General features: G+C 41.3%; 1 protein-coding gene across 2 annotated transcripts; it reads left to right on the top strand.

Moving 5' to 3' along the window:
• Positions 1-6503: 6503 nt before the first annotated feature.
• cldn19 (claudin 19) lies at positions 6504-19817 on the top strand. Of its 2 annotated transcripts, none has more exons than XM_055026973.1 (5): positions 6504-7357; positions 11260-11424; positions 11709-11793; positions 14075-14221; positions 17207-19817. In XM_055026973.1, exons 1-5 carry the CDS (start codon positions 7135-7137, stop codon positions 17241-17243), a joined length of 657 nt encoding a protein of 218 aa, XP_054882948.1. In that variant the 5' UTR covers positions 6504-7134; the 3' UTR covers positions 17244-19817. The 2 variants fall into 2 exon arrangements, with proteins under 2 accessions (XP_054882948.1, XP_054882947.1); XM_055026972.1 differs by having other exon boundaries at positions 6539-7357; positions 17685-19817.
• Positions 19818-21063: the final 1246 nt, after the last annotated feature.

The following is a 21063-nucleotide window of genomic DNA, read 5'->3' as shown; positions in this document are numbered from 1 at the left end:
TCCTTCAGCCTGCGTCTCACAGACGGTTTTAGACTGGAACCTTTTGAGTTTTCTTAGACATTCAAAACTCTAATAACACTTTTGAAAGTTCTCTCTTTAATCTTTCACGGTTGCTTTACGGCAACACGAAAGCAAACCAAGACAAGACGGCTAAGCATTAGGCTGCCAAACTAATGTCTGCAAACATTTTGTTTGGGGATACAACGATCGTCTGCTATCGACAACAGGCCACAGTAGCTCTGTTTACTGCCCATACTGAGTCTCTTGGAGGGGCCTTCAGCTGGACCGGAGGAGCTCTCTTCAAAGCTCAGACATTCATTATTCATGTCTGAGGTTAATATGCATTCATTCCTTCGCACGCCGCCTTCTCATTCCAGCTCTTTGTGCAAATCATTAGCAGGAAAACTTGGGTGTGTGGTAACTGTAGCTTACAGCCAGCATGCTTGATGGGATGATTGCAACAAGGACATGGACAGTTGTAATTATTGTGATGTGACTTGAAGTGTCTTTCATATTGCATAGATTGTCTCCATGTAACATTGAAAATATATAAATTCGTACGCTTCACACGCTGACGGTGACAGACTTTGTTTTTGTTTTTTTGATGATCCACCAGTGTTTTGCTTTTCTTTTGTTATTACTTTGCTATTATTTATGTGTTATTAACTACGTGTCCATCCAATTGTCATGAGACCTTTGGCAAACTTTTAAAAAATCGCTAACTGTTATAATGAATAAAAACCAGCCTGGAGGTCCAGACTGGAGTTTTACAGAGTTTTTTGCCTCTGGTAAGATACAGATTTCCTTTTTTCGGCCAGGCTGACGGTCCTCCAGTCTGGGCTGGAGGTTTGAACTTTCACATTGTTCAAGCCCTTCACCACCACCAGTCAATGGGAGCGTTTCGTCATTCCCATCCCAGCCTGGAGTGACTGTGGACAGGCACAGGGAGGTGCCTGTCCACCTCCCTGTGGACAGGCAGGTGTCCACAGGGAGGTGGACACCTCCCTGTGGAGGTCTTCAGGTTTGGACTGGAAAAGTTTGCTATGTCAGAACTTAGTCAGGGGGCGTGCTGTGGTGGCGTAGGGGTTCAGCACAACCCACGTATGGAGGCCTTAGTCCTCGACGCGGCTGTTGTGGGTTCGAGCCCCGGCGACATTTGCCGCATGTCTTCCCCTCTCTGTCCATCCCCTCTTTCCTGTCAGCCTACTTTCAAAAAATACGGGCCACTAGAGTCAACAAAATCCTTGGAGAAAAAAATAATTAAAAAAAGAACTTATTCAGCAAATTTCCCTAAAGTGCATTAACTCTTTTTCAAAAGAGCCAAAAGCACCCTCAAGCGAGCGAAGAAAAAAAAAAGAAAAATTGAGGGTTTATTTTTAATTTTGCAGTTTCTATCCACCTATTCTGATTTTTTCCACTTTTTAAGTCTCAGAAAACAATCAAACAAAAATACATTTCAAGAATGAGTTACATGTATAAAAGACACCTGCGAGGATTTTTATACAACTTCGATTTTTCTCAATGACTTTAGTCAGAAACTGACTCAAAAATTGGGTGGAAAGACTCAACACTTATTTGTGACTTGGAAAATTAATGACCTGGTTCCACCTCTGAGAATAGCCCACAACTTGTCAGCTTTGTTTTATATCTTAATACTCTTATACCGTTTACATGTCCACAAGGTTTTCTCAGTAGTCATGACAGGCTTAATCTGATGGGCCCATGAGATTTTTATTGTCTGTGCACAGACATGAGAATGTGCTAACCACGTGTGGTGCTTTCCTAATTGCAGGAGATTTGTCTCACTGGGGTATAAACCAAGAGGCACAAGGGCAGTGCAAGTGTATCCACAGCAACAATGTTGTTGGTACATATCCCGACAACAGAGTGGATGTCAGATCAAGGTCAGGCGTTGGACCATGTTGAAACTGTTGGACTTTTTAAATGTTTAACACAGATATCTACCTCTTATCAGCATTGTTACAAAGGCCTTTCGGGTTCTGAGGCTGGCACCATTTGGATCTGCAGTTGTGTTCTGGTTCAGTCGTTTGTGCTGCTTCATCATCTTCATGCCTTCCCGGATACAGACGGGTGGGAGGCGGAGGTGAAGGGAGTACCAACGTCTCCTGATTTGGCAGAAGACAAACATGCAGAAGCAGAACCTCTGAGGTGTGACAGAGGAGCTGTGGATCAAAGGAGGACATGATGACTGTCTGGCTTGAGGCAGGAAAGGAGGTTTCTGAGTTTATTAAATTAAACCTGCTAAAGAACGTGATCGATTCACTGGCCCTGTCCAGACTTTCATCTGTCCTATCCTCTCTCTGATTGAAGCCTGTGATCCCCTTCTTCCTTGATCACACATTTTTGACATTGTTCTGCCAGATATTGCTCTTCAGTATTATGTCTTCTTGATGTCTCAATCTTAACGTTAAACTGCTTTTTTTTAATGCTCTTCATAAATCTCTGTCTCTAGCTTCATTGGGAATGCATGCAAAACTTTGTCTGCTTTCTGCTCATGCCGAAAAATTACAGTTTTGCAATTGCGGCGCTTTCATTCAATAAGGAATGAAATTAAAATCGCGCAAGAGTGAGCTTGTTAATATAACTTTAAAAGTCACGCCAGCGACAGATGTAAACAGTTAAATGAGGTATAGTCATAATTCATCCATGGTGCTGGCACTCTTCATCTATCAGCCATCAGAGGAGACGTTGGCGTTTTGTTCAGGCATTGGAACGACAAGGACCTTATACCTGGGAGCGGCTGCGTTATGCAGCGTTTTGGGGAAAATTCTAGTTTTGTCTGGTAAAGCTGCTGACAAACAGTTGAAACGTCGGAAGGGTTGCAGAGAGTGGGGAGAGATCAACACCACCAGATTTTGCGTTGGAGCTAAGTCTTTAAAAATCACAGATGTGACAAATGTAAACAAGCGACGAGTGTCATGTTTGCAGCTCAGAAAGGCTGAACCTCTCATGCTGTGTTAGCATCAGCTCACAATGGGAGTATTAATGATAGTCAACATACCACTAGTGAACTCTCTTGCTAAGTATATAAGAATGGATGAAAACTCACTGTTAAAATGTCAACAACACTTCATGCTAACATGTCCTGGATTACAGCATGTGTTGTGCACAAGCACTGCTAATCCACCTCCTTTGCTTTTGCCACTCTTCTTCAACCCTCTGTCTGCTGGTATGGCCAGACAACCAGTCAGGAGTTCGGGGTTGAAGATTTGATCCTGGAGCCGTGTCTCAGTGAAACACATAACAACACAGCACTCTATGAGGGTCTTTGTCAGTGCTTGGAGTCGATCTCATTTGATTGCCAAGAAACTCACATTGTCTGTTATGATCAGTGAAAGAGGTGGTCTGAACTTCCTCCTCCTCTTTGGTTCTGCTCTGCTTCCACAACACCAACTTTTGGACTCATCCTGGGTGTGAGGCTGTCGCGAGCACAGGCAGGAGAGAAAGGGGCTGGTCGTCACAGTCGATAAAAATAGCAGCCCAGAGGGAGCTGTTACAAAAATGTTTGTGTGTGAATTTCCAAAATAGTTGTCACAGACTAGGTACATTTTTTATTTTCGCAGTTTGACACTTGACATCGGGGTGTGAGAACTTTTTGTGTTTTTCACATCATAATGTAACTTTTGATTCTTACAGTTTTCCTATTCAATAGACTTTAAACAATGGATTTAGAACAAAGCACTCAGCATTTAAAAGCACAAAGGCAGATATAGTGAGAATAGTTTGCTAGAGAACTGCCTCTGAATATTCAGTGGATAAAATAATTGAGACTTGGGTCGATCAAGTCTCTATTATTTGCTGACAATTTGATTTGTTTGTTTTTACATTATGTTTTGACAACTGGATAGCTTATATTGGATTTTTTTCCAACTGATATATTAAATGAAACATTGTTATTTGAAAGATTATATCAAAAGTAATCAGGTATCCTCCTTCCTAAATTATTTTTCACTGAAACACACCTGGGACAACCAACCACACAGTGGGACAAACGTGCTTCCGTCTCCACTGTAGCGCCGAAACTCTTTTTCACAATTACCAAAAACCACTTCCACTGAGAGCAAAAACTTTTTTGCAAACTTGAGGAAGTTATTTTGAAATTGACCATTTCCATCAACCTTTTCTTACTACAAAATGGGCAGCCCCTCTCCCAGCCCCCCCCTACACTTCCTCCAATTGAATCAAGACTTGTGAGAGTCGCACCACCAGTGACTCCGCCCCACTGACTCTCCAGCCTGACTTGGTGCGCTTGGAACCCAAAGGTAGTGGGTTTTGAAAAAGGTACTGGCATAGCATTTACTAGTTATGCCTCGCTAAGTTGCTCCAAACCAACTTGATTCAAGGTTGGTGGACAGAAGGTGGCTAAGACCTTCATCATGGTACTTGTAGAATTTGTTCTGTAAGCAAGCGTCGTTCAGGGCTTAGTCATATTTAAGTAAAATGATCAACATAGACAAAGGAAAATATGGCTGTAGTGAGAAAAGATTTGAAGGTTCCCACAGGTTTGCTGGTCCTTAAAGTATGTGCACTGAATAGCTCTCTACCAATCTGGACTTTCAAACAGTGTTTTTGGTAATTCAATGTTTGACGTTCTTCAGAGTTTCATATTTTATGAGTCGTAACCAGTTGGTTACAAGCCAATCTCTTTTCCGAATCTGAACACAAAAGAAAAACAATGGCAGGTAATTTTATTCAAACGACCAAATTAGTGCAAAACGTGGAGTGGATGATTTTTAGCAGAAGTGTAATTTTAAGACTAATGTCAGCAAGTTGTTTTGATTCAAAGTCGGAAGGACCTCACAGCCCCTCTGGAGCACCAGCCACTCGACCCGGCTCTCTCAGGACTGAGTGCTTGTTTTTCTCCTCTTTCACCTCTCCTTGCTGGCTCGGCCGGCCTCCTCGCCCCGACCACATCCAGTCTGTCATTTAACAGAAAGCTGCATTAGCTTTACATACATACGCAAAACTTTGTCGCTGCTGTCAAAAAACACAATTTGCAATTGCTGTGTTTTCGTTAAATAAGAAATGCAGTTAAAATCACACGTAATTAAATTAGTTCACGGCACTCTAAGTCTGAAAAAAAAAACGTGCAGCGTCGTCATTCTAATGCCACTTCCTGTTGTCTTCATCTTTTACACAAGGAGTAACGACTAGCTGTTCTACAAAATGCAAAAATTTTGCATTTTGAGAAACAATTTCAGCCTAGCGCAAAAATGTGTTATTGTAAAAGTGAGTCTATTGGAAATTGCCATATTTCTGTAAAGAAAATTCATTTTGTAATTCCAATTTGCTGGATTACATGGCTGGAGGAAACCCAGCTACACATACACACGGGCAAACTATCCGGATCTACTCAGGATGGAGAAAGCTGTTTTGTGCCGGTGTGTGTGTAATGTTGTGGCAGTTTGAGTTCAAGTTCAAGGCTGAAAACAGATAGGAGCAGAAAGAACACTTTCCTTTTCCTGCACAGGAAGATGGAAAGAAACTTCATGTAACCCACCTGAGCATCCGTCGCGCACTGACGAGGCCACGTCCGATGCAAAGAATCTGCGAGAAGTTACGCACGGACATGCTTGTCGTGTAGACAGGCTGCGTGTGTGTGACAGAGTGTTACTGGTAGGGGTGAGACATGTCTCTTGTAGACGCAAGGAATGGCCATGTCTCTGAGAACGGCCGTGTGGACAGTCTAATAGGCAGAATGGAATTAGCGTGTTAGTCTGGAGTGAATTTAAGCTAATTTAATGAGCTGAGTCCAAGTAGAGCTGACAGGCCGAGCAGCTGTGGGAAAACGGGTCGCTGTGCCCCGACACCCACCCACCCCCCTCCTCCCACACACACACGCACACACATGCACACACACACACACACACACACACACACACACACACACACACACACACACACACGCACGCGCACAAACACACACACACAGACACACACACACACACACATAAAAGGCAGGAGCTTCAGTGTGTTTGCAGCTCGCAGGGGTGTACAGTTGGGTGAACTCTTATTTGCGCCTGTGTGAATCTCTCCCTTGAGTCATCTGGGTTTCCGTGGTGATGAGGGGTGGCATGCTTTGGGGGACCATAATTTCCTGAGAGCCTGTCTTGATGTGACATGTCCTTTTCAGCAGCTGCTTTGTTTTGGGGCTGATTTACGTGCATTTGTTGCATTTGGCCCCCTTCTCCCTCTACACCTCCAGCCTGGGTTGGCCAACTCTTCAGGGATGAATTCATCCGACGACCAACAGGATCAACTAGAGTTTCTTAGGAAAAGTTAACTCACCTCTTGAGTTCAAAATATAAGACAAAAAAAAAAATAAAAAACCTCATTGTACCTGAAGTGGGTTCCTGCCTAATCATCATTTTCTTTTTCTACTTTCTCTTTGTCTCTCTTTAAACAGTCTTTGCCTCTTCACCTCCTCCTCCCAGTTGGTCCATCCCTCTCTCCTCCCATAGGCGTTGCTAAAACACCCCGGAATCCAATCATAAGTCAATTCTATTACCCGTCCCTTCATGTTCAGCCTGTTGTTACCACAAGTTCTTTTTTTTTTTTGTTTTTTGTTTTTTTTGCTTTTCACTTTCCTCTGCTCCCTCTCACTTAGCCACTTGAGCTTGCACCAGTTGAAAGCACTTTAGTGGGGGGGAGAGAGAGCGCGCAAACAGCAGAAAGAAAGAGAAGGAACAGAAGGAAGCCATGCAAACAGTGAGCCGGCCCAGCGATTTTCCTCAACAAGCCTAATCTCTGACCAGCGCAAATTGTTTTTGACTCATCCCTGGAGAGGTGCCCAAAGAGACCGGATAGGACAGACCTCAAGGAGGAGAGTTTTGTTCATCATTCTGGCTGACAGGCAAAACAAGCGTTCAAGCTGTGGGTACAGGCCAAGAAAGAGTTAACGTTGAGATAAAGTGGAGAATCACACAAATGTGAGTTGAAGCAGACAGAAGGGGTGATGCTTAGAAGGACGAGAAAGTGAGGAGAAAAGTCAAACAAGAAGCATCAACAACACTAAAGACTGCCCACAGAGACAGGAAAGAAGCCTTGAGAGTAAGCCGCTCCAATTCAGGTGGAGAGAAATAGAACAAGTAGAAACACACTTTCAGAGCGAGGATGGCCAACTCCGGTCTTCAGTTGCTGGGGTACTTTCTGGCGTTGGGCGGCTGGATCGGCATCATCTCCACCACCGCGCTGCCTCAGTGGAAGCAGTCGTCTTATGCCGGGGATGCCATCATCACAGCTGTAGGTCTGTACGAGGGGCTTTGGATGAGCTGTGCGTCCCAGAGTACGGGACAGGTGCAGTGCAAGATCTTTGACTCCATGCTCTCCCTAGACAGTGAGTATATTTCAATTTGATTGGGTAAACACTAAAGAGTCGCTTGGAGTTATTGCAGCGTGTGCACTAATGCCTTTGATCACTCTACTTTCTGTCATTTTTATGTTTTTTTTCTTACCCACAAGGGATTGTTATGTACAACTTTATGATTATGTGGTTAGTTTAAAGTACTAAAACTAGCAGGGTACGGTTCAGAGCAACTGTCTGGTCACTTTTTACTGGATGAGTTCAATAAAGGCAAACTTTACTAACATCACAAGTGGCATGTCTGCGTTTCTTCAGATACTCTGCGTCACTCAGACTGTTTTCTTTGTTAGATTTGACGTGGCTTTGAATGACTGCTAATCAGCTGCCTCATCGTTTTCCTCTGAACTCTTTTACAAATGTTGTCGAGCTGCAAATCATAACAGTTATTGTAGTTGGCCTGTTCATATCCTCACACCCCCCGAGTGATTGATGTCGTCTCGACTCGCAGAAGTTCCCAAGCTGTAAATCTCACTTAAAAACGCAGCATCGTTTCATGAAGTTGTGTTCATGTAATGTGAGAAAAGTGGTGAAAGGCCAAGGAATGCAGGGTTCAGACATAAATTAGCTCCAAATATGAGCCTCTTGTCATTGCCGATCTTTTAAGGAGGACACACAGACTCTTAATTATGGATTATATGAGTCGATCCATCTTCTAGTCCACTTAAATCATTCACTACGGTTTCTAATGAAATAATTGGGGGGAGCTGAAGTGGTGCACAGTAAAAAAAACAAAACATTTTGTTTTTCAAAAACAAGAGCGCATCATAGAACTTTATGACGCTCTTTTGAAAGTGCAAACACACCAGGGCACCCAAACTGAACCGCTATCTCCTTTGGACCATTGCAGCAATAAGAACAGCGTATTGTCTTTGTGGATGAATAGCTGCTATTAGGAGAAGAAAGGGGCAGTGTTGAGGCAAACACTAAAGATATTCCCAGAATGTGTTTCGTCTTCCCCACACACGTGCATTGTTCCCCGTTGTTCGCTTACACACCCAGTGACCAAAGACAAACATCAAGTCAAAACTTTCCAAGCTGTGGTTTGTGTTACTCTACACTGAAGCGCATGTTCCTCCCTTCACTGCCGCTTGGAGAAGACGCAGCAGGAGTGATTTGAATTCTGTTCTGATCTGGCAGTGAGAGCACCATGAGACCTCCGCTGTTCTGGATGCACTTGCAACAGGAGCAGCATGTGACAGTGGGCATAATTGTTCACCAGACTGTGCTTTGTCTGCTTGAACTGTCAAGCAAACATAATGGAGAGTAACGCTTGGTTTGCTGAGCTTCTTGCTAAAGGTGAAGCTGAAAGTTGAAGGTACGACTAGCCGTTCATCACGTGGGTTGTGGAAGCTAGTCGTCCTGAAAGGACAGTTTGTTTGCAACTTACATGCAATCACCTGGATTTTTTTCAAAACCTACTCAAATCAGTTTGTTGTTGCCTGGAGGCATTGAAAAGACTAGCTGTCCTCCTCTCTGAAAATTGTTTTCAAATTATGTTCCTTTTTTCCTTAATCAACAAAGTGACAATCTTCCCAATTAGGTTTAATTCTGACAACAAATAGTCACAATAAAGCAAATACATCAATCAATCCACAGTTCTGTCCCAAACAGGAAGCTCTTTCACAAGCGTTCCATCACAAAGCCACAAAGACAAAGTCACTTCTAAGCTGGCATTGCGTAGCCAGGGCAGGACCGGAGCGGCGCTGTGCATACACCGTGGGAAGGAACGAGCGTGTCAGTGGAATATGAAGCCTTCTCAGTTTGATTCCATTTTCAAAAGTTATAACTTCTGAAGGGGCCTTGGCCCGCGTCCAACGATCCATTCCGTCTCGCTGCACTTCACCGAAACCCATCCAGTGTGTGTTAATGGCCGGGAATGATGTGTTCCGCACACTTGTACAGTGGTGGTCCCACATCTCCACCGACCAGCTGTGTCACACAGACCGCCTGTCATGGCAACATCACATCAAGCTGGATTCATTTATTTTCCCTTTGGGATCAATAAAGTGGTTTTGAATTTGAAATCCAGCTAGCTCCTACATTAGCAGAACGCTACAGGCCTGCGACTGCCTCCTTTGGTGGCTCATGCTTTCTCTGCAGAACCAGGCAGAAACCGTTGGACCCTTTGAAAGCAAAATACTGCAAGCCAAAGGAAAAACGACAAAGTTCAAATTAATACTGACGCAGTAATATAAGCATCATGAGTCTAAGGAGTATTATTTTCATGGAAAATAGCTGGAAGTTTTTACTGTATCAGATTTCTGATGTGTTTTGTGGTGGACAAAGTTCTAAACTCTAGTACTTTAATAAAAGCATTGATACTCGTGATCACATCTCATTGAACTGCGGGTAAAGGTTGCTTGGTCAAAAGTTTACTCAAGTTAAAGTACTGGAGTACTTACTTTTGAAAATACTTAAGTATTCAGATGTATAAATTATATTTTCTAACATCAGTACATCTCTGTATTTCTGAACTTCTCTCACCCCCCAAATTAAGATACAGGAAATATATATATTTTTTCTAAACTACAGTTGTAGAGGAATGAAAGTCATAAATTCCGCCAAAAACGAATCGTCAATTGAAGATCCTCAAAAAATGTACGCAAGTACAGTACTCAAGTAAATATACTCTATTACTGTCCACTGCTGGATATTCCAACTCACTATGAGTGACCTCACAATGAGATCTCACTGCCTACACACACACACACCACACACACGCATTCTCACACTTACCAGCAGGCACACTGAAAGTGTGGCTGGCAGTACCAGTCTTAGTTCAGACAGAGGAGGCTAACCATGCGCCTGCTGCCACCGCCTGTTCCTGTCACAGCCTGTGACTGGGCAGCGCGAAGCCAATGAGCCTATAACTTAAAATCAAAGATTAAAACAGAGTAAATAAAAAAATATATAAAAAAATCAAGACTCTTTTCTGTTCAAGATCTTTAAAAGCAGCTGTGGAGAAATAAATCAGACATCAAAGTTGCTGTCGTCGTAAATCGTCCCAGTTCAGCCTCTGCAGTGCCGTGAATGGATCCGTGTGTTTTTCTGTCAAATAACGAATTGTTTGTCAGGCCGGTGCTGAAACACATCCCTCACTTCTACATGGGGTGTGTTTGAATTTCCATTTTCTTTTATTCTCCTCTTCTGACTCTGTGTTCAAAGACCGTTAGGGTAACTTTTTCATTTCAGTGACCAAGGTTGCCACACAGTATGTCTGTAAACAGCATCAATGGAGGCCTGAATGAAAACAATCTAGCTTTGTTACCAAGCCACACTAATTTCTCTGTGTGAAACATGGAGAACAGGACCTCCTACAGCCGCTCAGTGCCAGAAAAGAGCTTCATCTGTGTCTGTCCCACCTACAACAGCTGCATATATACAGACATTGTGCGCTCTGTACGTAAGTGTGTGTGTGTGTGTGTGTGTGTGTGTGTATGGTTCTATGTAATTTTGTTCCTCCCACAAGTTATGTGTGTTGAGGTCAGTGTGGGCAATAGATTAAAATTTTGAAAAAGCAAAGCCACACTGGAATGACGATTTGGACGACTGGAGTCTCACAGCTCTGACAAATAAATAGCTGGAGATAACGATGCTGTGAAAAGTGGGACAGTGGTGGACTAATGAGCCATCATAAATGCATGTGGTCTCCCATCAGTCCTTTGCGGCATCTGTATTGTAATTCCTTCGAAATTATCACTTTAATGTCCAGAGTTTTTCCAACTGAAGAACTGAGAAATTATTTGTTTTCTCAAAACTGTCCACCACTTCCTCTCCTTCTCTTAATCCTTCTGCATCTTTTCTAAGCATCTGTAACACAGACCCCCTGCTACGCTCCACGTTTCTTGCTCATTTCTTCTCTCTCCTTTATCTAGTCCACATCCAGACATGCCGGGCTCTCATGGTGATATCAGTGCTCCTTGGCTTTATCGGCATCATCGTCAGCGTCGTAGGCATGAAGTGCACCAAGGTGGGAGATAACAACCCGTCCACCAAGACCCGGATTGCTGTCACCGGAGGAGCTCTCTTCCTGCTCGCAGGTGGGGTTCATCTCCAGAAAGGAACACACAGTGTCGCTTCGGTAAAGTGTGTGTTTCACAAGAGGTCCCACATTTTTCTAGCCTGAATGGAGGATTCTGTTAGGCAGTTAAGGCCGCTGCTGTAAACAGGAAGTGGTCATTTTAGCTGCTGACCTCAGACATAAATTAAACTCATCCCTGAGGGAAAGATGACCTAAACACAGATCCACTGCGTTAAATTTTGTTTAACTGTAGCACCCCTAATTAAAGCAGGGAGACAAATCTCTTGCCTTTTTCCTCCGCAGGTCTCTGCACGCTTGTGTCTGTGTCCTGGTATGCCACTCAAGTGTCCTACCAATTCTTTAACCCAAATACACCGCTCAATGCCAGGTATGTACTTGCCCGGGTTATGTCTCATTCTCTTGACTAGTTTTTGCCGTCCAGGTTATCCCTTCATCTCCTACCTCTCTTTTGTATCAATATTGAAAATACAAAGGTGTGACCATTGATCAAAACAAACACATGACCCAACATTGGTTTTGAATTATTAAAAAAAAAAAAAAAAGGTACCAACAACTAGAGCCCTTCCTCAAACCTGGAGCACAAATGTCATTTGGCAGATGGCCTCTGAAGATGCTACTGGTAGCCATTCACACCTCTTACCAACTCTTCCTCTTCCCAGAGTACGTTCACACAAGAACGATGTCCAGAAACTGACTGTATATTTGGATGTTGGTATGGGAAAGGTTTCACGGATAGACGACACCACCAAGACACCTTGAATCAGTTGTAGTCGTCATGCCAGTCCACCTGATGGCGCTGTCAATTTGGCATTTTGTCAAAACACTCATGCAGCTTCCACCTCACTTAGAAAACCGTAACCCGTCTCTGATGAACCAAGCGCTCATGTCATGTGTATTCTGCAAAAGCAGTTGTGTTAAACACAACAGGTTAAGTGCCACACTCAGCACAATGGTAGCCACTGAGGTTTCTGTTGTCATCTACCTGTGAGTGCTAGGAACAAACCCTTCTGGTGTGGGAGACTCCACTGCTGATTACAGACTGGAAACTGCGACACAAAAACTCCCTATGCATCAACCACTGTCCTCTCGTCCCCCTGCCTGGACTTGAGATCTCTGAGGAAGATGTCAATAGGCTCCTTCAACAAATGTCCATGACATGCAGTCTCTCTCTTGCCTGAGAGCCTGCGCTCACCAACTGTCCCAGATCTTCAGCGGGTCTCTTGAGTTGAGTGAGGTTCCCTAATCTTTCACAATCATTCCTGTCCCCAAGAAACACACAATCAGTGGGTTAAAAGACAATAGTATTTCACCCTGATGCCTGTGATCATGAAATTCTTTTAGTGAGCTTTTCTTTTTACCCAGCTGGGCACTTTGCAATTTGTTATTGGGCAAACAGGTGAACAGTTGAAGCAGTCAATTAAACTTCACCCTGCAGTACCTCGACTACTAAAGAACAAAAGGATCTTGCTTGTGGACTTCAGTTTGGTCTTCAACATGTTCACAGTACCAGCATCCACCTATCGATGCATCACCAGTTTCCTGACTGACCACCAGCAGCAGGTGGGCCTGGCCTAAGAACCAGTCAACACCAGCAGCCCCCAGCAGTTCTCTCCCCACTCCTCTTATCTCTGTACACAAATGCTTGCACCTCAGAGGACTTTTCGGTGAAACTACTGACTTTTGGTGAAGGCATCATCATCATCATTGGTCTAATCTAGGAAAGTGTTGAGTTTGCGAGAAGACGTAGGTGGATTGCCTGATCCACTGATGTGGTCAGAATCACCTGGAGCTTAACCGTGTCCACTGTCAGGGAGTTCTGGAGAACAACCCTCACAGTCCCTTCCCTCACTGTTCCTGACAACGCTGTTTCTATTGTGGATCATTTCTGGGTCCTAGAGAAACCTTTATCTCATAGAAATTCTTCGGAAGAAGGTCCAGCAGAGACTGTACTTCTTGCGGCAACTCAAGGAGTAGAACTCATCGTTTAAATTATTCAGTCATTATTCAGTCTATCCTGTTCACATCCATCGCTGTGTGGTTTGGCTCATCGACAAAACAGGTCATTTAGGTCTGCAGAGAGCATCATCAAGGCTGACCTTAAACCCATCTTGACCTTGTATAGGTCTAGGGTCAGGAAAGGGGCAGCTAACATTTTAACACAAACTGTTTCAATGTTTAGCTTCAGGTTCTCAACAGGTGGAGATCCTTGTTTAACAATCTGCTTTTTATTAATAAATATATCTCATATTCTTTCTCCCATTATTATGGGAGAAAGATATTTGGCAAATATCTATGTAATTTTGGCAATTCTTTCAAACCAGAAACAATTATTATATCTTCTAGTTTCAACTGCAGACCCGAGGTTTCAAACCACTGACCTCAACCAGGGTTTATAATATTTGCTCACCCTTACTTAACCTGAAATCACATGCTGACAGCAATTAATTAACGTGTCATGGGACAGGATTTCTAATGACAAAAAATGTTGCAACATGAGATGTTAGCCCACTTTTAATTTAGAACACAACTCTGAGGTGGATCGATTTATTCAAGTTATTGAATTGAAAACAGGCAGTCAGTTTTGTGAAACTTTGATCTGAACTTTTTTGACTGACTGTAAATGCTTTCCTGTCTCTTTCCGCTCTCAGGTATGAGTTCGGCTCGGCTCTGTTCGTGGGCTGGGCCGCTGCCAGCCTGACCGTTCTGGGCGGCTCCTTGCTGTGCTGCTCCTGCTCTAAAGACGACATGCGAGGGCAACAGTATTACCGCCAATCACAGCCTTCCACAACCAGGGAGTACGTGTAAAAAAACAAAAAACAAAACAACCCCAACACCTCCAGCAGTTCCCCAAACAGAGAGCAGAGGACACCCTGGGCACCAACCTAATGTTTATTTCTTTCTCTCAAATAATGAAAAATGAAACTAAACGAAAGACCATCCTTTGTGCTATCACACAACACTTACACACTAGACTTAGTCACAATCACATGATTTACCAGCATCATAGGAAGGAGTGTTTGTTACACAGCGTTAAGCTAATGCAGTGAGTGGAAAGAGTTCATCTGTTCTGTACAAAAATAGAACAAACTTAACTTTCTTTGTAGGGCACTATGGTGTCAGTGATCATTCTAATGACTTCATGAAAACTCGACACTGTTTTGAACTTTGTTCTTGGTCTCCATATTTTTCTTTCGAAAGTCAAGAGCAAAGCTATTTTGTTTAGGCATGTAAGGTTACCACAAAGCAAATACCCAAGAATGAACACAACGTCACCACATGGTGAAAAAAAAAAAAAAAAAAAACGAGCCACAAAAGTTGTGTATGACAGCTCATGTCTTACTCATTTTATGAGTCTTGGAATTTGGGTTCGGATGTAAAAGTTCCCACACAGCAAAACTCAAGGAGTCTTTACCTGCATGTCCTGTGCTTCCTGGTTGGACCTCTGTTGGTGTTCTTCATCCTCAATAACTTGTCTGATTCCACTTGGTGCAGTGAGGTTGTGTGACGTCAGAAATCCGAGAAACTGTATAAAAAAAATAAATAAATAAATAAAAAAGACACAAACAAACAAACAAAAAAAAACTTACCAATCATTTTCAGTCCATGTTTTCACAATGAATGTACTGGAGTGTCCAGGATGCTCCAGTGCCTTTCTCACTTCAAACGAATCAGCTTGGCTTTCACCTGACTTAAATCATGAGACACAATCTGAACTGCAACAGTGGAAGTGAATTGTTCCATTAGCCTATTGCTTTATGTCTAATGAGCACGTGTGTGGCTGATTATCATTGGCTTCTGCATGAAGAGAAAGAGACCAAGTTTTAATTTTGTTCCATTTACTAACACTGAAGGTCCTGCTTTAAACACTGCCTTGTTTAATATTTTTTTTCTAAGCTATCTTGCAGACACAGAAAAATGAGCAATAAGCTAGTTTGTAATGCAATTACACTGTATCTGAAAAAAAGAGACCATAAGCTAATATTAAGCTAAAAAACAAACAAAAAAATAACCACCTGTATAATTTAATCGCAGTAAGAAAATATTTTAACATATTATTTGTAGCAACAAATTTGGAGAAATACGACAAAAACCGACAAAACAAAAGCATTGCCTGCAGCTAAACCCAGACTCGAACATTTTATTGCTGAACTCTACAGATACATTAAATTGGCTCTTGAGTTTCCTCTTGGTGCTCCCACATCACTTTGCCCTCATTTGTGTGTATGAAAGGGCTGGTCCGTTACTGTTCCAGATAATAAAGCCATTAACTTTTCCAAGAAAAGGTCACAGTTGGCCTGCTCCTTTTTCCTGCATCCTCTTTTCCTCAAAAACACTCGTTTCTGGAGTGCCCTGTTATTGTCAGACTGGAGAAGCTGTAGAGCTATTGGAAATTCCTTTTCTGCTTTTAAATGAGAAAGAATGTCAAGTAATATAAAAGAAGGGTTTCCAGTAGTTTTTACTGAACCACAGTTATGAAAAGCTATCAGTCATAGAAGGGTAAAAGATTTAGGGTTTAAACAAAATATTTTCCTTTTTTTATTTTTAGCTGAAACGTTGATATAAATTCAGCTTTAGGTGGCAACACTGACGTCATGCTTGTACTTTTACATAATATGTGCCAGCTAGGTGAGGGCCAGCGTAGAGGTTGAAGCTAATGTGGTTTAAGCTCACAGTCTAGCATCTACAGAGGTTTAACGCTAAAACTGGGCATTTTAGGAAGTAATAGAAACAGACACGGCATCTTATGAACACTACTTTGTCTTAAATTGACAATTTTCTTTATTTACGCTTTGGCAGGAAAGTTATGAGTAGCAAGAATCCTACCTGGAGAAGTTAACTCAACAGCTTATTGACAAAGTCCTGCCTGTACAATGCTTACAGTAATGTGAAGTACAAACACTGTATCAACTGTTAAAGATGGTTCAGATTTGAGAAATGTCATTTTTGCAGGGAGTCGGAGAAGAAGTGTACATATTCTCAGATTGGTGGAAAGCTAACAGTTAGCTAGCAGCTAGTCTGACAAGGCACCACCATTTCAGCCTAATTTCTGTCATTCAAAACAATTTGAGCTGACTATTTAAATGTAATTTGACTACAATTTAGCGGATATTTAAAGTTTTGCAAGAGTTATTGTTGAGTTGGCTGCTATTCCTCAGCTGAACAACTAAGTTGTTGCTCCATGGTTTTGTTAGTTGTGCTGTTTGTTGCCTTAATTTGGCTCATTAGCTGATGAGGCCTTAATCACCAAGAGAAGAGGACAGTTTTGGAATTTGCACCAAACTGTTACATGTGAAATATTTTTTTTAAAAACAGTGTTTTTTAATAGGTTTTTGTTACTTTGAACTTATCTGGAAAGATTACTGATCGCCCAATCAGGTGAACTGATTCCGTTAGCAACCTCAGCCAATATGATTTTGCATCAGAAATCAGTTTTTTAGTCAAAATTAGCCTTTTGTGATCTGGAGACACTTTAACCTTATCACACAGTCTGAGCACTGGAACAAAATAAAATTATTTATTTTGTACAATTAATTGATTTTGTTCCATTTAAAAAAAAAACAGTCCATGGAGACTAATTTCTTAGTGAAACTTCACTTTATCCCTCACATTTTGGCCAGCTGCCATGTCGTTAAACCTCCCATCTTTGTCACTTTGTACTAACACTGCATAGATTTTGACTTTGTAACACAGGAAATCTCAGAAGTATTGTTGTATTCCTTACTTCCCCTCCTCTCTTACCCTGTTCTTCTGTGATTGTCTTCTTCTCTCCTCTAATTCAGGGCAGAGTTGTTGAGTGAAACTAGTTTCCCTGACTGATCAGCCCTGCCTTTTTATCGAGGACTATCTGACTGTCCAACCACTGAATTCCCTTCTATTGTTCCTGTTACATTTTTGGCCCCAAATTTGGACCTCTTGATCAGGACTCCCATTTTCTTCCACCTTGCCCGTTTTAATGGAAAGACGTAGGCTAGGTCTTCTTTCATTTCACCACCTTCCGAGTCTTCATTGTAAATAGAAATTGTTAAAGGATACTTTTCTTTGAGAAGTAAGATATCATCCCTGTCTATACCTTCCACACCTTCCTTTGTGTCCTGTCGTTGGCTGAAGGTCAAGCATTGATTGAAACATGACATTGTGCTGACTTCTGGTGTCGACTACAGTGATCTCTAGGTGTTACAAATGTGTCTTTCTGGTTTAATTTGTTCACTGTGACTGTATTTTCACTGAAACATGTCTTTTTTCCCCTCTGAATTGCAGACCAAATGTTAAAAGTACCCCACCAGAGAAAAGGGAGCAGTACTTGTAGTTGGGGAGAGTCTTCTGGCCTTGCCATGGCTTAGATTCTGTCAACAGGCAAAACCCTCCCAAATGAGGAATTCAAACCAGACAAGAAACAAATTTATGAACTGAACTCAAAACAATTTGCAGCAGAATAATTTTCGGGGTTATAGAAAGTGCTTGGGGAGGTTTGCAAATTTTTGAAGTGTTAGGGGGCAAAGAGATCAGAACCTTGTCTTTGTTGTTGACTTTGGGAGAGACACAGTCATTCAGGGTATGTTTTCTATAACATGTTAAAATGCCGAGGTGTGTATATCACCTACTCCATACTGTTTTTTTCTTTTTTAATTTACTACATATGTAATATTTTACTATAATTCCTTATAACAAGTTTGTGCAAATGTAATTTGTTATGTATTTGATGATATGAACCCTTTCACTGTCCTTTCCTGCCTGAGTTGTGGATGTCCTCTGCCAGTAGTTCTGTATACCTTTTTTTATGTTGGATTTCCAGGAATGAATATGTAACTACTCTGCAGTATCACTTATGAACAAAAATAATATTAGCAATATGAACTGTCTTATGTCATTGTTTCGATGAAAAATTTTTGCTTGTTGCCAAACCGCCTGGATCACGGATGAATCATTTCCCTTTACTGTGTCTGTCTTTAAGTTTTCATCTGTATGAGTTGTTGCTGACCGTGTCAGAAAATGAATGGATGAATGGATGACAGGGTCATCAGTGTCTTGGCCCCTATATGTAGAGATGCATTGATCAAGCCTTTCCTGACTGATATTGACTCATAAAACTATTCCTTTGTGTCTTTGGGGTTGGTTTTAACTGATTATAAGTCTTTATTCTGATCCCTGTGACACATAAAAGACAGAGTTTATTGAAAGATATAGCAATTCAGTGGATTTTAAGTTAGATATGTCCCAGTAAGATATTATGGCACGAAACCAGGCAATGTTAAAATATGTTAACCTTTTTTTGTCAAAGTGAAGCGTAACTAAGTAGAAACTTGTTGGTGTTATCACTGGACTTTGCCAGTGGAAGTAAGTCTAATTGTTTATTATGAGCCTGGATGTGAAGGTAAGTGCCTAAAGCTCGACATCACTTCCTACGTTTTAAAGTCTTATATTGAAGTAAGGAGCAGAGCGGCTCCTAGTTTGGCCCTTTATGTTTTCAGGGTTTACTTACAGAAGGTTTGTCAGTTTATTGATGACGCTCTTCCAGTTTGAAAGCCTCCTCCACTTTTTTGTGTGGACTGTTTGTGTTGCAGATCTTTGGGCAGTCGATAATTATAATGATAATAAATAAATAATGAGGGATGGACAGAAAAACCACTCTGTTCGCTTTTAGCTGAATTCTGTTTGTTAAACAACACAGAGTCAGAGTGTAATTTAGCTCATACTGCCCCCCCACAAGACACCGCCCTGGGCAGTTGCCCATGTGTGCCCTTATTAGAAATTAATTAAACATCATCATTAAAATTGCAGGTTTCACTGTTTGAGAAGCACAAGAGCAAACATTTTTACTTTTTATTTAGAATGAGATTCAAGATAGCTAAAGACTAAACTCTCGTTATGAGTATGTCAAAACAAAATAGAATATTTTAATTGATTAGAGATTACTTCAAAACATATTTTGATCTGTAAACATAAAAAAATAAGTTCCTAGTTCTCCATATTGTCACACCCATGTTTTCTAACCTTTGTTTCATTTTTAATAAACTCATAATTACCATTATTGTACACAGAGTGTTTATCGATTAAAAATCGTGGGACTTCTTAGTAATTATAGATTTAATGAATAGGGAAAGTATCAGAAAATGTATCAACCTTTGATGCTCAAATCCCTGATCTTAGCTGGAAAATTGGCAGATTTTTTTCCACGGCTGATCAGTGCACCTCTACCTGCAGGATGTTCTGCTCTGCCTGCTGTTCTGTGTACTAAGGGACACAAGTTTTGCATATGCCTGACTGATGCTTGCATTTATTTCCCGTGGCATCCTTTTGTCTAATATTTACCTCTTTTACGTTGTGTATTATCTTATTTACAGTATACTCATGTCTGTCTCCTAGAATGAAGTAAACAGAGACATAAAATGATTGTGGGTTATGACTCAGTGGTTTGTCGCCTTGTTTCCCAAACGTTCAGCCTTTCTGCTGTTCGCCCATTCTCCCCTCTCCTTCCTCCGACTTTTTGCTCCCTGTTGTTCAATAATTACAGACGTGGCATTCCACTTCTGCTTGAACGAACTGCAGCACATTCTCAGCAAGAAGTCCCGCAAGGTTCACTTGCTCCCTTCTGCTACAACTGACAACAAGGCTTGATTTATTTCTTTATTTTTTCTCTGGTTCCAACAAAGAAAACATGAAATGATGATGGCCACAGATGATATTTATTAGCAAAATGAAATTCTGTTGCATCCAGTGAATCTCAGTTTACTTTGAATTCAAAAACATCCATGGTCAAATTTTGTTCACAATTTGATTCTGTGTCCATATACCTAATGGCATAAAACTAGTCAAGTGGTCCATGACATTATTGCATCTTTAAAGATGCATTTTTCTCTATGTGTAGAAAGTAATGGAGGTTAACATTTCTGGAGCAATGTTTAGCTCTGAGTTTAGCTGTTGTATTATTATTATTATTATTATAACTAACAGAAGACCTAACAGAAGTATGGAGCTTCGAGCCGAATTCTACCATTTTGAGTCCAAACAAGAATTTCAAACATCAACACAAGGACCAAAACAACTCTCTACATAAATAAATGTCCTTCAGTTTGCACAGTGAAGTCAAAACAAGCCTGATCGAGGAAACGAAAAGCAGAGTGAAAACCGCAGCAGCGGTGAGAGCCGAGCATGGATGTGAAATCTCACATGTGCTTAACATTTACGAATGAACCATTCTCAATATTTAACTGGCATGTAAAGAGGCAGACAGACATTTGGGTCGGAACAGACCCAAAAATGAAACCCAAAAATAAAAACTTTAGAAAGTTGATTGTGTTTTCTTAAAAAGCTTGGGATGTTTTCACATACAATTTTTTTATTATGTATTCAAAACTTTTTAGTTTGAGTTAAAATGCAGAGCAGCTTTCATTTAGAAAATAAATTGACACATTCAGTGAAATATTCAATGATGAATGATGTGTTATAAAGACATTACAGTAGTTGGTTCTCCAGGCTCAACTCACTTTGAGACTCCTGGCACCTATCGGTTGATCCTCCTTTGAATTGTTACTCTACTTAACAAAAGTAAATATTTGCGCAAGTATTTTTATTTCTATTTAACTGGGATTGAACAGTGAAAGTATTGCAAAGAATTATAGGACTCAAGAATTCTTAT

Source organism: Poeciliopsis prolifica, unplaced genomic scaffold (assembly GCF_027474105.1).
Source record: "Poeciliopsis prolifica strain line A6 unplaced genomic scaffold, Auburn_PproV2 SCAFFOLD003, whole genome shotgun sequence".
NCBI classification, from domain to species: domain Eukaryota; kingdom Metazoa; phylum Chordata; class Actinopteri; order Cyprinodontiformes; family Poeciliidae; genus Poeciliopsis; species Poeciliopsis prolifica.
This window is presented reverse-complemented; position numbering and strand designations above follow the sequence as displayed.

Excerpts from the sequence above, each read along its gene's own strand:
- cldn19 (XM_055026972.1), top strand. The coding sequence starts at position 7,135 with ATGGCCAACTCCGGTCTTCAGTTGCTGGGGTACTTTCTGGCGTTGGGC. Across the intron at positions 7,358-11,259 it reads CTCCATGCTCTCCCTAGACA|TCCACATCCAGACATGCCGG; the intron begins GTGAGTATATTT and ends TCCTTTATCTAG. Across the intron at positions 11,425-11,708 it reads AGCTCTCTTCCTGCTCGCAG|GTCTCTGCACGCTTGTGTCT; the intron begins GTGGGGTTCATC and ends TTTCCTCCGCAG.